This window comes from Felis catus, chromosome C1, assembly GCF_018350175.1.
Source record: "Felis catus isolate Fca126 chromosome C1, F.catus_Fca126_mat1.0, whole genome shotgun sequence".
Classification (NCBI taxonomy): Eukaryota; Metazoa; Chordata; class Mammalia; order Carnivora; family Felidae; genus Felis; species Felis catus.
This window is the reverse complement of record NC_058375.1, coordinates 144,276,970-144,291,997: the sequence shown is the minus strand read 5'-3', so window position 1 is coordinate 144,291,997 and position 15,028 is coordinate 144,276,970. Positions and strand designations below refer to the sequence as shown.

General features: G+C 32.8%; 1 protein-coding gene across 6 annotated transcripts in view; it reads right to left on the bottom strand.

Annotated features, from left to right (window-relative positions):
- GALNT13 (polypeptide N-acetylgalactosaminyltransferase 13) overlaps window positions 1–15,028 on the bottom strand; it is a 581,924-nt gene that overhangs the window by 313,162 nt on the left and 253,734 nt on the right. For all 6 annotated transcript variants that reach the window (XM_045033831.1, XM_023259332.2, XM_011285258.4 and 3 more), the window contains one exon: window positions 7,403–7,571. In XM_045033831.1, the coding sequence (XP_044889766.1) occupies window positions 7,403–7,571 (169 nt within the window). The remainder of the gene's footprint in view (window positions 1–7,402; window positions 7,572–15,028) is intronic.

Here is a 15,028-nt window from a genome sequence, read left to right as displayed (position 1 = left end):
TGAAGAAACAGATAAATAAGTTCCAAATAAAAGAACAAAACCTTAGGGAAAAAAAAAACTTAATGAAAGGAATATAAGTAACTTAACTGATAAAGAGTTCAATGTAATGGTATAAGGATGTTCACCGAACCAGGAGACATAGTGAGAACTTTGACAAAGAGATAGAAAATATAAGAAAGTACTAAACAGAAGTCACAGAGCTGCAGAATGAAATAATTGAACTAAAAGTACATAAGAGTGCTTCAATGACAGACTAGAGGAAGTAGAAAAAGGATTATTGATCTGGAAGACAGGGTAGTGGAACTCACCAAAGCAGAGTAGCAAAAAGAAAAATTTAGAAAAGAGAAAGTAGCTTAAGGGACCAATAGGACAACATCAAATAAAACATTTACATTACAGGGGTACCAGAAGGAGAATAAAGAGAGAAAGAGGAAGAAAACTAATCTGAAGAAATAATAGCTGAAAATTTCTCTAACCTGGGGAAGAAACAGACATCCAGATCCAGGAAATCAAATGAGTTCCAAATAATATGAACTGGAAGAAATCAACACCAGACACATTATAATTAAAATATCAAAAGTTAAAGATAAAAATAAAATCTTAAATCCCACAAGAGAAAAAAGGACTTGATATGTATGAGAGAACCCCCCCATAAAATGATCAGCAGACTTTTCACCAGGTACAGGATATACTTAAAAAGCTGAAGGGAAAAACAAAAAAACAAAAAAACTTCCAACCACAAATCCTCTACCCAGCAGGATTACCATTCAGAATTAGCAGAAAGATAGTTTTCCAACAAGCAAAAGCTAAGGGAGTTCCTCACTACTACAGGAGACTTACAAAAAATGTTAAAGGGACTACTTTAAGTTGAAAAGAAAAAACATTAACGAGTAACAAGAAAACATATGAAAGTAAAAATCTTGATGGTATAGGTAAGTATATAGGAAAGGTAGTGGATTAAATTAGTAAAGTTAGCGTGATGGTTAAAAGGCAAAAGCAGTATAAACAACTATAATTAGTTAAGGGATACACAAAATAAAAAGATGCAAATGAAGTTTGCATGAAAATAAAAAGCATGACATGAAAATTAAAATGCATGTGTGGGCTGGCAGTAAAAATGTAGTTTTAGAATATGTTGAGATGTAACTTGCTGTCAACTTTAAATAGACTATTGATTATATAGGCTGTTATATGTAAGCCTTATGGTAATCACAGATCTAAAACCTGTAGAAGATACATGAAAGATAATGAGAAAAGAATCTAAGCATAACTTTAAGGAGTCATGAAACCATAGGGAAGAGAGAAAAAGAAGAAAAAAAGGAAGAGAAAGTAACTAAAAAATTACAAGATAGTCAGAAAACAATTAACAAAATGGCAATTAGTACATACCTATCCATAATTATTTTAAACATAAATGGACTAAATTCTCCAATGGAAAAAAAAAACCTGGATGAATGGATTAAAATAAACAAAGAAACAAATAAGACCAACCTATGTGCTGACTACAAGAAACTCACTTCAGATGTAAGAATATACACAGGCTGAAAGTGAAGGGATGAAAAAAGATGTTTCATGCAAATGGAAACCAAAAGAAAGCTGCAGTAGCTATATATAGACAAAATAGATTATTTATTTATTTATTTATTTATTTATTTATTTATTTATTCATATTTTAGAGAGAGAGATAGCATAAGCAAGGGAGAGGGGCAGAAGGAGAAAGAGAAAGTGAGAGAGAGAATCTTAAACAAGTTCCATGCTCAGCATAGAGCCTGGTGTGGGGCTCAATCCCACCACTCTGGGATCATGACCTGAGCCGAAATCAAGAGGCAGTCACTCAGCTGCCTGAGTCATCCAGGCACCCCTAGACAAAACAGATTTTAAAACAAAGACTATAATAAAAGACAAAGAAGGGTATTACATAATGATAAAGGATCAATCCAACAAGAAGATACAGCAATTTGTAAATACCTATGCATCTAATAAAGAAGCACCTAAATATACAGAGCACATATTAACAAACCTAAAGGGAGAAATTAACAGTAATACAGTAAGAATAGGGTTTTTAGTACCTTACTTATATCAATGGATAGACTGTCCAGACAGAAAATCAATAAGGAAATATTGGCTTTAAACAACCCATTAGGCCAGGTGGACTCTATAAATACAGAACATTCCACCCAAAACAGCAATATACACATTCTTCTCAGAGACACATGGATAGATATCCAGGATAGATCTTATGTTAGACCACAAAACAAGTCTAAATATATTTAACAAGATTAAAATCATATCAAGCATCTTTTCCAACCACACTGGTTTAAAAGTAGAAATCATTTTTAAGAAGACTGAAAAATTTTTTTAAGTATGTGGAGACTTGGGGTGCCTGGGTGGCTCAGTTGGTTAAGTGACCAACTCTTTATTTTAGCTCAGGTCATGATTTCACGGTTTGTGAGATGGAGCCACATGTCAGGCTCCACTCTGAAAGCATGGGGCCTGCTTGAGATTCTCTTTCTCTCTCTCTCTCTCTCTCTCTCTCTCTCTCTCCCTCTCCCTCTCCCTCTCTCTCTCTCCTTCTTTCTCTGCCCCTCTCCCCCTCTCAAAATAAATAAACTTTAAAAAAATATATGTGCAGATTAAACAGCATACTACTAAACAACTAATGTGGAACTGAAGAAATCAAAAGAACTAAAACAAACAAACAAATCCTGGAGGATGGAAATGGAAATACAACATATAAAATCTACAGGATGCAGCAAAAGCAGTTCTAAAAAGGAAGTTCATAGTGATACAGACCTACCTTAATATATGGAAAATCTCAAACAGTCTAGTTGTACACTAAACAGAACTAAAGAAAGAAGAACAAGCAAAGCACAAGGTTAGAAAAAGGAAGGAAATAATAAATATCAGAGCAGAAACAAGTGAAATAAAGACTAAAAGGCAGTAGACAATATCACTGAAAGAGTGAGTTCCTTAAAAAGGTAAACAAAATTGATAAACCTTTAGCTAGACTCACCAACAACAACAAAAAGAAAAGACACAAATAAATAAAACAGAAATGAAAGAGCACAAGTTACAACTGATACCACAGAAATATAAAGGATCAAAAGAGATTACTATGAACAATGATACACCACCAGACTGGACAACCTAGAAAAGATGAATAAATTCCTGAAACATACAACCTTCCAAGACTGAATCATGAAGAAAGAGAAAATTTGAACAGATCAATTACCAGTAAGGAGATTGAATTAATAATCAGACCCCCCATCAAATGAAAGTCCAGGATCCAATGGCTTCACCAGTGTTTTCTACCAAACATTCAAAATTTTAATACATATCCTTCTCACACTCTTCCAAAAAAATGGAAGAGGAATGAATACCTACAAATTTATTTTACAAGGCCAGCATTACCCTAATACAAAAGCCAGACAAGAACACCACAAAAAAGAAAATTATAGGCCAACATCCCCGATGTGCATAAATGCAAAAATCCTCAACAATTATTGGCAAACCCAATTCAGTATTAAAAAGATTATGCATAATGACTAAGTGGGATTTATTCCTGGGACACAAGGATGCTTCAACATCTGCAAATTAATCAATACGACATACCACATTAACAAGACAAGGGATAAAAATCATAGGATCATCTCAATAGATGCAGAAAAAAAAAAACATTTGACAAAATTAAATATCCATTTAAAATAAAAATTCTCAATAAAGTGGGTATAGAAGGAACATACCTCAACATATTAAAGGCAATATATGACAAGCCCATAGCTAATATACTCAACAGTGAAAAGCTGTTCCTCTATATCAAGAAAATGACAAAAAGTTCCACTTTCACCACTTTTAATCCACACAGCACTGCAAGTCCTAACTTGAGCAATTAGAAAAGAAGAAGGAGGAGGAAGAGAAGAGGAGAAAGGAAGAAGGGGGAGGAGTGGGGACAGGGGGAGAGAGGGACGGGGGAAGAGGAAGAGGAGGAATAGGTGAAGGAAGATGCATATATTACCCAAAGTAATCTACAGATTTAATGCAATCCCTATTCAAAATTACAATAGCTTTTTTCACAGAAACAGAACACACAATCCTAAAATTTGTATGGAACCACAAAAGATCCCAAATAGCCAAAGCAATATTTGGAAAGAAGAAATAAGCTGGAGGCATCATGCTCCCTGATTTCACAGTATATTATGAAGTTTTAGTAATCAAACAGTATGGTACTGGCATAAAAACAGACCCAGAGGTCATTAGAACAGAATAGAGAGCCCCCAAATAAACCCACACATATAGTGGCCAATTAATTTACAACAAAGGAGGCAAGAAAATACATTAAAGAAAAGACAAATGGTGTTAGAAAAATTGGGCAAACACAAGAAACAGAATGAAATTAGACTACTATCTTACACCATACACACAAATTAACTCAAAGTGGATTAAAATACTTGAATGTTAAAGCCTGAAACCATAAAACTCTTAGAAGAAAATACAGGCAGTCAGCTACTTGACATCATCTTGGTGATGATTTTGTGGTTGTGATTCCTAAGTCAAAAACAAGAAAGGTAAAAATAAACAAGTTGGGACTGTATCAAACTGAAATTTTTCTGTACTGCAAAGAAATCCACAAACAAAATGAAAAGACCACTTATTGAATGTAAGAAAATATTTGAAAATCATATATATGATCAGGGCTTAATATCCAAAATATAACAAATTCATAAAAAACAACAACATAACAAATAATCCAATTTAAAAATGAACAGAGGATATGTACATACATTTTTCCAAAGATGACATACAGATGGCCAACAGGCACCTGAAATATGTCTAATATAACTAATCAATGGAAACCAAACCTCAATGAGATATCACCTCACACCTGCCAGAATGGCTAATATCAAAAAGACAAGAAATAAGTGTTGACAAAATGTAGAAAAAAAAGAGTCTTGTGCACTGTTGGTGGGAATGTAAATTGGTGGAGCCATTATCGAAGACAGTATGAAGTTTCCTTAAAATATTAAAGATAGGAACAGCATATGATCCAGCAATTTCTCTTCTATTTACCCAAAGAAGACAGAAACACAAATTTGAAGTCACATATGCACCCTCCTTATGTTCATTGAAGCATTATTTGCAATAGCCAAGGTATGGAAATATCCCAAGTTTCCATCAATGGATAAATGAATAAAGAAGTGGTATATATACAATGGAATACTCAATCATTAAAAAGAATTAAATCTGGCCATTTCCAACAACATGGATGGCCCAAGTAAAATAAGTCAAATAGAAAAAGAAATATACTGTATGATTTCACCTACAGATAGAATCTTAAAAACAAAAGAAATAAACTGATACAGAGAACAGATTGGTGGCTGTAAGAGGGGAGGAAGTTTGGGGGCTGGGAGAAATGGGTGGATTAGGTCAAGAGGTACATACTTCCAGTTATAAAATAAATAAGTCATATAAAATAAATAAATAATGTACACATGATGACTATAGTCAATAATACAATGTTGCATATTTGATAGGTGCTGAGAGAGTAAATCTGAAAAGTTTCTCATCACAAGAAAAAAGTTTGTGTGGTGATAGATGTTAACTCGACTTATTATGGTGATCATTACACAATGTATACAAATATAAAATCACTATGTTGTACACCTGAAACAAATACAATCTTATACAATTATATCTCAACCTAAAAAAAGAGGCTCATGGTGCTTAGAAATTCTTGTAATAAAGATGTATCTAACTCACACACACACACACACAAAATAAATAAATAAAAACAACCACAGTAAATATTGCATTTTGTGTAATATTTACAGTATTCCATTTGAATTTTCCATTTTAAAAAGTTGAATTGTTCTATATTTTAAGGTATAATTACTCAAGCACTTAATTTACTAAGTGATTCATAAAAGAAGAAATGCCATTGGCCACAAATATTTTAAATGATGCTCAATGAACATTTTCCTTCTCCTTTTTTTAAACTGATGGCTCTGTACTAAGGCAGTTGTTACCTTAAGTATCCCAGATCTGATATAAAATTTATGGTCTGATAGTTGCAAATAAAGATTTCATAAAAATTTGAAATACTGTTTAGGTGGTTTTCCTGAAAAGGTATCACCTGTATCCATTTTATTACAACATAGTATATAAAAGAAAGTGAGGAATGCACAATTATTATGGCTTAAGCTTAGCATCTAAAATGTTTCAAAATTGTTTAGAAGAATAAACTTATTGTAGGTCTTTAAAAATACAAATGTGTCTATGTACAAATATGCAGATATAGACATAACTACCTATAAAATGCTATAGATCTTTGAAATGCACAAATGTAATTTTCATGTTTTAGTCATTTGTTAGAGACCAAAAATGTGCAAAATATGTACTTATTTATGAGTTTTTTTTTTGAGAGAGACAAAAGCATACAAGGATGTACAAAACCAGTACTTAGCTATCAAATGAACCTTCTGACAATCCAGCCCGACCATCTCAACAAGATTTGGTTACTTTGGTATTTTTTGAAGTAATTTAGAAAGGAAAAAAAAGAGATATGATAAATATGATAATATCACTATGTTACTAATGTAATACAACCCATTATAGGTGGTAAATTTTATTTGCATTAACTGTTATTTTATTCTATATGGAGAAAGTCATTAGATGTCTAAAAGAACAACTTCTGTTTACGTAGAAATGTATTCTGCAACATATTTGTAAACTTGGAGATTTTCTAAAGTCTCAGGACCCATTTTTTCTAAGGACTATATTATTAGGATGACAATACTGCCACTAAATATTCTAATTTTTATTATATCCATTTAAAATTCATTCAACTATCTAGAGCATGACTTACAGTTAATCACAAACAAGTTGAATTTTTCAACATTATTTTGCATGCAGTATTATTATTTCCAAGTGACTATTTCTTCCATGGCTGATAACTGAGCATTCTAATTATAAAATAGTACCATAATTCGCTGGAATCCATAATAAATAATGTTAAAAGGTCAAAGAATCATACTGGCAACTGGCCATTTTTACACTGGAACAGCAAAGCCTATAGTTTTCAAATACAAAGTATAAGACCTTTCTATACAGGCAACCACATAACCTATCAAAAATCCTGTTTACTCAGTATTTGGCAAGATAAAGCAAAACAAAAAAAAGGATCTCACGAAGAGAAACCTGTTAGTGTTGTGTCTCCCACGATATCTTTGCAAGTAAAATATTCTGCTCTGCCGGAGAAGAAACTGGTTTATATTTCCCATCATATGCATGCACAGTTCATCCCCACTACAGCACAGGTATTCAAAAACAGAGTTCTAGAAGTTCTAAGCTACTGTGAGATATGGAGTTTACTAAAAATAAGATTATATAACACATGTAAACTCACCCTTCTAATCTTACATCCGGTAGACTTCTGTTAAGGGCAATCAAATCACTGGCCATAAGGTTAAACTGATTGATTTTAAATAGTTCTTTCATTTTCTCCTGGTCATCTTTAGGAATCAGCACAGCCTTTCCCATTTCTCCCGGCCCTTCTTGGTTTCTCGAAATAACAGCTGTAAGACACACACAGGTACACACACACATACAAACACACAGATAATGAACTGAATAAATAAACTCATGTGTTAATTAGAGTCTGATGTCTATTATACACACTGGCTTAATAATACAATCATCAAGTCTTTATTGCTTACTTACAACCATATACTATACTAATGAAACAACATATTTTAATTCATTATCTCAGTGCTGCACGCTGTCTTTTAAATCTAGACATATTATAAGATCTGACTAATCATTAAGACTTGATAGTTAAGCAATACAAACCACCAAAATTTAAAACTTCTCTCTCATAGTTTTTAATATAAAATTATTAGAGAAGGGATGAACTTGGACACTAGGCAGACCAAACTGAACAAAATAAAAGAGAACTTTTGAAAATATACCAAGATAAATTTATGTTCACATCCATTTCAATGGTCTGATGTCTGACATATCTACTGCCACTACGTCTTTATAAAAGCAAGCAACATTGATAATCCTTCATCCCAAATGCAATTTGATTTCTCTGTCAAAGCATTTTCAAAAACTAAGAGAACTTTCACAGTGGTGACATATAATTTCAAATGCCAAGTTAGATTAAGACACAATGTGCTCCATAACTGGAACTTCACAAGGTTCTGGGCTTGACTGTTTATGAAGAGAACTCAGGGGACACCTGGGAGCTCAGCAGGTTAATTGTCCGAATTCGGCTCAGGTCATGATCTCACGGTTTGTGAGTTCTAGCCCCCATGTTGGGCTCTGTGCTGACAGCTTGGAGACTGGAGCCTGCTTTGTGTTCTGTGTCTCCCTCTCTCTGTCCCTCCGCCATGTACACTCTGTCTCTTTATGTCTCTTAAAAATAAATCAATATTAAAAAGATTATTAAGAGAACTCAGGATCACACATACAGGCTAATGTTCTGGTCATATTTCGCAAGATATCACTACACTAATGTCCCTTCTTGCTCCGAAATGCATGCGTCAATGTGTGTGTGTGTGTGTGTGTGTGTGTGTGTGTGTGTGTGTGTGTGTACGTGTACATGCGTGTGTGTCTGTTTGCACACATATGTATGTATATAAATATGTAATAGAAAAAAGTTCCAGTCAATCCTAATATAACCTCAATTTACTCTTCATAAATGATGTTAAATTAAGTTAAAATGAAAGGAAGGCTGATCTTGACTCTTCCAATATGTTGCCATATTATAGTTTCTAACACCTTAATCTTACTGAAATTAGTTCCCACATTACTTAAAAGGGCAAATATTTGGACCCAGACTATCTTAAAAATTATAAAAACTATAAAGGATATAAAGCCTATGAAAATAATTTGTAAATTATAGCCTTTCATAAAAATATAATTCCAAAATAACAGAATAGGTTTGAAATCCAGAACATAAAGAAACATTTGACTTGACATTCATAGATATAGAACATCAAACTGGATATTATTAGTACTAATATACAGTTGGGCCACCTAGTTTAATATTCTCTTTGAAAGGTTATCCTGACTTTGGAATGTCATGAGTCAGCCTATAAAAGACACTAGGTATCTCCAAGTACCTTCAGATAGGGGTACCAAGAAGGTGATAAGCCTGGAAATCCTCTTATATACGGAAAAATAGTAACAACTAGGAAAATTTTAAATGAAAAAGATATATGCTTCAACCTCAAACTATTTAAAAAGCTGTCATTTAAAGAAAGTTTATAAAAAGCCTCATTCACTTTATGAAGCAAAAATAGAAATGATAGCAGGAATTTTATGAGGAAGCACATTTTATTCAATTTAAGAAATAAAGTTCTGGGGCGCCTGGGTGGCTCAGTCGTTTAAGCGTCCAACTTCGGCTCAGGTCATGATCTCATGGTTCATGAGTTCAAGCCCCACCTGTGCCAGGCTCTGTGCTGACAGCTCAGAGCCTGGAGCCTGCTTCAGATTCTGTGTCTCCCTCTCTCTCTGCCTCTCTCCTACTTGTGCTCTCTCTCTCTCTCCCTCTCTCTCTCTCTCAAAAATAAATAAAATGTAAAAAAAAAAAATTTAAAGAAAAAAAAGAAATTTCTAACAGTAAAACTTTGCTTTGGGACTTAGTAAGCTTATTATCCCTAAAATCAGATTAAGTTGGTGGAGTTGGTTTTCAGTGAATTTGTGGTCTTTGTGAGATGCTAGACTAGGATAAGTATTGAGGTACCTTCCATTTCTAGGATTTCTTAAGTATTGATTCCACAATACTTGTAATTCTCTCAGGAGTCCTTCTAATTTTCAGGTAAAGAACATAATCATAAATATTATTTTTTTGATAATTTTTGACTTTTGGATACACTAAGGAATGATTTTAAAAGCATAAAATATATCAAAACTACAATAGAGAAAACAAAGTGCCCTATTATTTCACTTCCCTGACATAATCACTCTTAATATATTGGTTCATATCCTTTTCCTCTCTCTCTCTGTTGATATAAAGTAGCAAAATATATTACTGTGTCTTTTATTTTGTAATTTTTTAACGTTTATTTATTATTGAGAGACAGACACAGAGCATGAGCAGGGGAGGGGTAGAGAGAGGGGGAGACATAGAATCTGAAGTAGGCTCCAGGCTCTGAGCTGTCAGCACAGAGCCTGACACGGGGCTTGTACTCACAAACTGCAAGATCATGACCTGAGCCAAAGTCAGTCACTTAACCAACTGAGCCACCCAGGTGCCCCTATTACTGTGCCTTTTCACGCACATGGAATAATACTATTAATACTAAAACTTGATTTTTTCGAAGTATTTTTTGCCTTTTGTTCCATGTAGATTGTTCTTTTTCTTCTTAGTGACTATGTTGTGTTCCATTCAACCAATCTAAGTTTATTAGGTTGATGGATAATGGGGTTGTTTTTAGTTCTTTACCATTATCAGTGATGCTGCATATTTATAATAACATTGTCATCATTACAAGGAGTAAAAACATCTCTTAAGGTGTTACACACTTTGTTACACAGTTTATAGACATCATTTCATGTAATCCTCAAAGGACAGTGAAATCTAGACATGCTATGTAACTTGCCCAAGGTCACATATCTAGAAAGTAATGGAATGGTAATTTCAACTCAGGTCTGTCTGATTCGGGAGCCAAAGCTCAACACTCACTCAGCAAATACTTCTGTACATACATTGTTGTATGTTTGTGTTAGTATGCATGCATGGTGCATTTATAAATAAAATTGCTGAGGCAAAGGATATGCAATATTTGGACTTAAACATGTATTTTCAAATTGACTTCCAAAAAAGTTTTTCCAGTTGGCACTCCCAGTTACAGAAAAATCAGAGCACTGCTTTCTCCATACTGTTGCCAGCACTGTGTAGTATCTATTATCTTTTGCCCCAATATGATAGGCAAAATATTATATCTTAGTGTTGTTTCAATTTGCATTTCTTTAATAATTCACTGTTTTTGTAATAAAATGTGTATATTTAAATATCATTGTTGTCATCAGCTGTTAGATTATAGCTCATATACGGCCTATCATCTCTGCTTTAGAGAAAGGGCATAAGATTCTCAAAAAAAAGTGTTTTTTTTTAAATTTTTCAATGTAATGCATTGAATACAATATAATACATTATTTTCTTTATCATAATTTATATCCAAAGTCTTTGTTTTGTTTCTACCCCTAATACCTTTGGAATTCATTTCTGGCTTAAATATAACTAGGTGCCATTCTACCAGCAAGTTCCAGTTATTCAATTCTATAAGGTAAGGTAACTGACAAGAGAAGAATGAGCATGCACCATTTAAAATTGACTTTTTCTCATAAAAATGATGGCAGTTATGGGAAGAGAGAAGACTTTTTAAACAGTAACATGATATAAATAAATACACACATACACACATGATATTTTAAAAACAGAGTAGAGGGGCACCAGGGTGGCTCAGTCGGTTTAGCATCCAACTTTGACTCAGGTCATGATCTCATGGCTCATGAGTTCGAGCCCCACATCAGGCTCTGTGTTGACAGCTCAGAGCTTGGAGCCTGCTTTAGATTCTGTGTCTTCCTCTCTCTCTGCCCCTCGCCTACTCATGCTCTGTCTCTCTCTCCAAAATAAATAAACAGTAAAAAAAATTAAAAATATATAAAAAAATAAAAACAGAGCAGAGAGCTCAAGGGAAAAACTGAGAAAAATAATATTAAAAGAATCGCTGTTCAAAATAATTTCATTAAATAAAATTTTGAAAATTCTTCAGAAAATAAAAAAGTGATTTAAAAATTTGAGGTTAAGAATTTCTAGAAATTAAGAAAGCAATTTACAGTTCTTTTAAATGCCCTCTATGTACTCCAACACAGGTTTATTCCATTGCAGAAAAATGTACCAGGGTCAACATAATGCTCCACGTGTAGGAAGCTAGCAGGGTTAACATTTATTCTACGTGGAAAAGACATGGCACTCAGCTACATCTTAGGGCATGAAGATCAAGTTAAGACACACAAAAGTATTTGGGTTTTGCAGTTTATTCAAAGGTGTAGCCATTTGCTTGGCTTAGCACTCTGAGGATGACAGTTTTGTCAGTGGTCGTTAGAGTAAGTGTGATCATGTTATGGAATTATCATCAATAAAAACAAAATTGTCATAAAGAGTATCCTTATACCTAAAACCAGTTAGCAAGCACATATAATAATTTTCCTTAATTATCCTCATTTTCTTAGCGGAGAATAGAAACAACTTAATGTGTATCGGGTTAAATGTCTCCTCCCTAAAGTTAAACATTTTTCTATAATAGCCACTAATGAATGCATAGTTGACATTTTATAAAATGTTTTTTTTTTTTTCTTTTCCACGAGCAGACCTACTGGTGTGTTTCACCTCATTTAAGCAAAAATAATGCTAAATAATTACAATGTCGAACTAGCCTTTTTGTTTTTCTGGGTCTTACTTGGAAGAATGCATCTTGCTAGGAAAAAGAAAAACAGAATGTTTTCTTCAAATAGTGTAAATAGGAAATGGGAAAGATTATGCAATTGAGTATGAGGCTGGTCTGCTGGTCTGCTTTAAAAAGCAACTCCTATTTTTCTTTTCTAACCTGTTAATCTTTCTCTTGTACATAGCTTAAAAAAAAAGCTACCTACAACCTGACAATATCATGTTCCCCACAGCCAACCTTAAAAAAAAATCATTGAAGTATTTATTTGACTTTACTGCTCTAACAGGCAAACGTAATACAAAAGGCAACAAAATCTAAATTATGATTTCATGATTGTTAGTCTGAACATGAATGGAAATAACCCAATTCCAAAGCTGGTTTGGACTAGAAAAATAATATGTTGTGCTATAAGTTATTTTATTCCTAATTATATGGTGAAGTGATTAAAAGGTAATAATTAACGTCATTCAAAATGACATTGTAAAGCTTGCAGAAATATAAAAGTAGAATCATTACATATATGTGTGTATATATGTGTGTGTGTGTGTATATATATATATATATATATATATCCATCTTATTTTTTAACATAGTACATACTGCAAAGATTTCAAGGTGATTCACTTTAATCTTAGAATTTGTATTGATAAAGAGGATAACCAAAATATAAAAATATAAATATAAACAAACCAACTGATAAATTTACCAAAAGGAACACTATATATTAATCTCATTGTTGGTTAGGTACACTGTATTATGGATATTTTTTTTTCAATTGTAGAAATGTCCCGTTAACAATGAGCATTGTTTATTTGAAAAAAGAGAGATAAGACAATCTACATTTTTTCTAAAAAAAAAAAAATACCCAAGTAAGAAAATTTTTAAGTTGATTCTAGACTAATTACTTTATTCTGTTAAAGAACACAGTAATATACGATGTATATTGGTAAAAGCATAATATTGAACCAAAATCTAATGTTATTCCATGTTTCACACTCTCCAGGAAATTACTTCAAATGGTATTTCTATTCTCAAATTTACTCAATTTGTTAATTTTTGTATTTTTGCCTTTAAAAGCTTTCTTTTGGGGGAAAATTATAGTTTTTCTCTCACTGTTATCACTACCAATTTGTCAACTGTACTCAATTTAAAACCCTGCTTTTTAGTCTCTCTCATCTTAGAATATTTATACTCCATTGCCAGTAAAGCATTTCCTCTAAGACAATGCTTTTTGTCTTGTCAATCATAAATGTTTTTGGGTGGAGTCAGAGAGCAGAATATCAAACCAGCACTGGGACAACAAACCATTTTGCCCTCCACTCAGGGTTCCCTGGGCCATGCTCTTGTGCCAATCTAAAGACCTTGCATTTGTCAAGGGTAACTCTTATTTAGGAACAAGGAACTTTATATCTACTTACTTAGGCTCATTTCCATTAGAAATAATAAATTCATATTCTTCAAATATGAATATTATAGTATTGATATTATAACATATAGCTTAATATATATTAAACAACCAAATTCATACTAATTAATGTATAAATTAATGGCAATTTACTTACTATCTCTTTGAAAAAGAATTACATACAACTTTTATAAATCTGACACATCTCACAGTAACATTTTATTTTTGTTTCTTATCCTAGCCATATGTGGTGTTCTGATTTGTGCCCATTACATTTCAGTAACTAGATGTTTATGCAGCAGAAAGTTGTAAAAAGCTAGCTCTGACGGGATCAAGTCCAACAGACGGAACTACTGTGTTCTAGGAGGGTGCCTCTGTTAGATATTAATAAGGTAGTATTTTCACCAGCTAGCTAAATGAGAGATCATCTGCAGAACCAAGGGAACACTGATTCCAAATTTTCACTTATTTTTAAATTAAAAAAAAAACAATAAAAGATAACAAAAGAAAGAAGAAAGATGATAGATATAGACAAAGACTAGAGTTAGAGACAGACAGAGGGAAGTAGGTGGGCACTATGTAAAAACAATGAAACCACTGCTTGGATGATTCACTTTAATCTATGCAGAAACATACTTCTATATTTAAAATAGAATCATTCATGCACACTAAAATTTATCATTTGTCATTATCTTTATTATTTATGATTATTTTTATCATGTGAACCGCAATTGTGGGAATCTTTCTAAATAAGCATGTGAACCCATACATTTTCTATTGGCTGCAAAATATGCCATAGCTTGGCTATACAATGATTTATTTAACAGATACCTTTTCATTGAACATTTATGTTGTTTCTATAATTTCTATTATAAACCATGACTCAATTAATATTTTTCCCTAGGCATACATCCTTATAGATCTGTCTGAAAATTTATTTTGAAAAGGTGGCAGGAATTTAATGAAGAAATTACATATTAACCATGCTATATAGGAATTATTCTTTTTATCGTCTCTGACTTTCCATATATACCTTTGGCCAGGAACTTCCTTCTGTATCTGATGACCAAAATAGTCCCTGTTCATCAGTTCAAACGTTAAGGAAAGATAATTGTTCTCTCCTCTATGATTGTATAGCACTTTTACTTTATTCCATTACCCTTTTATA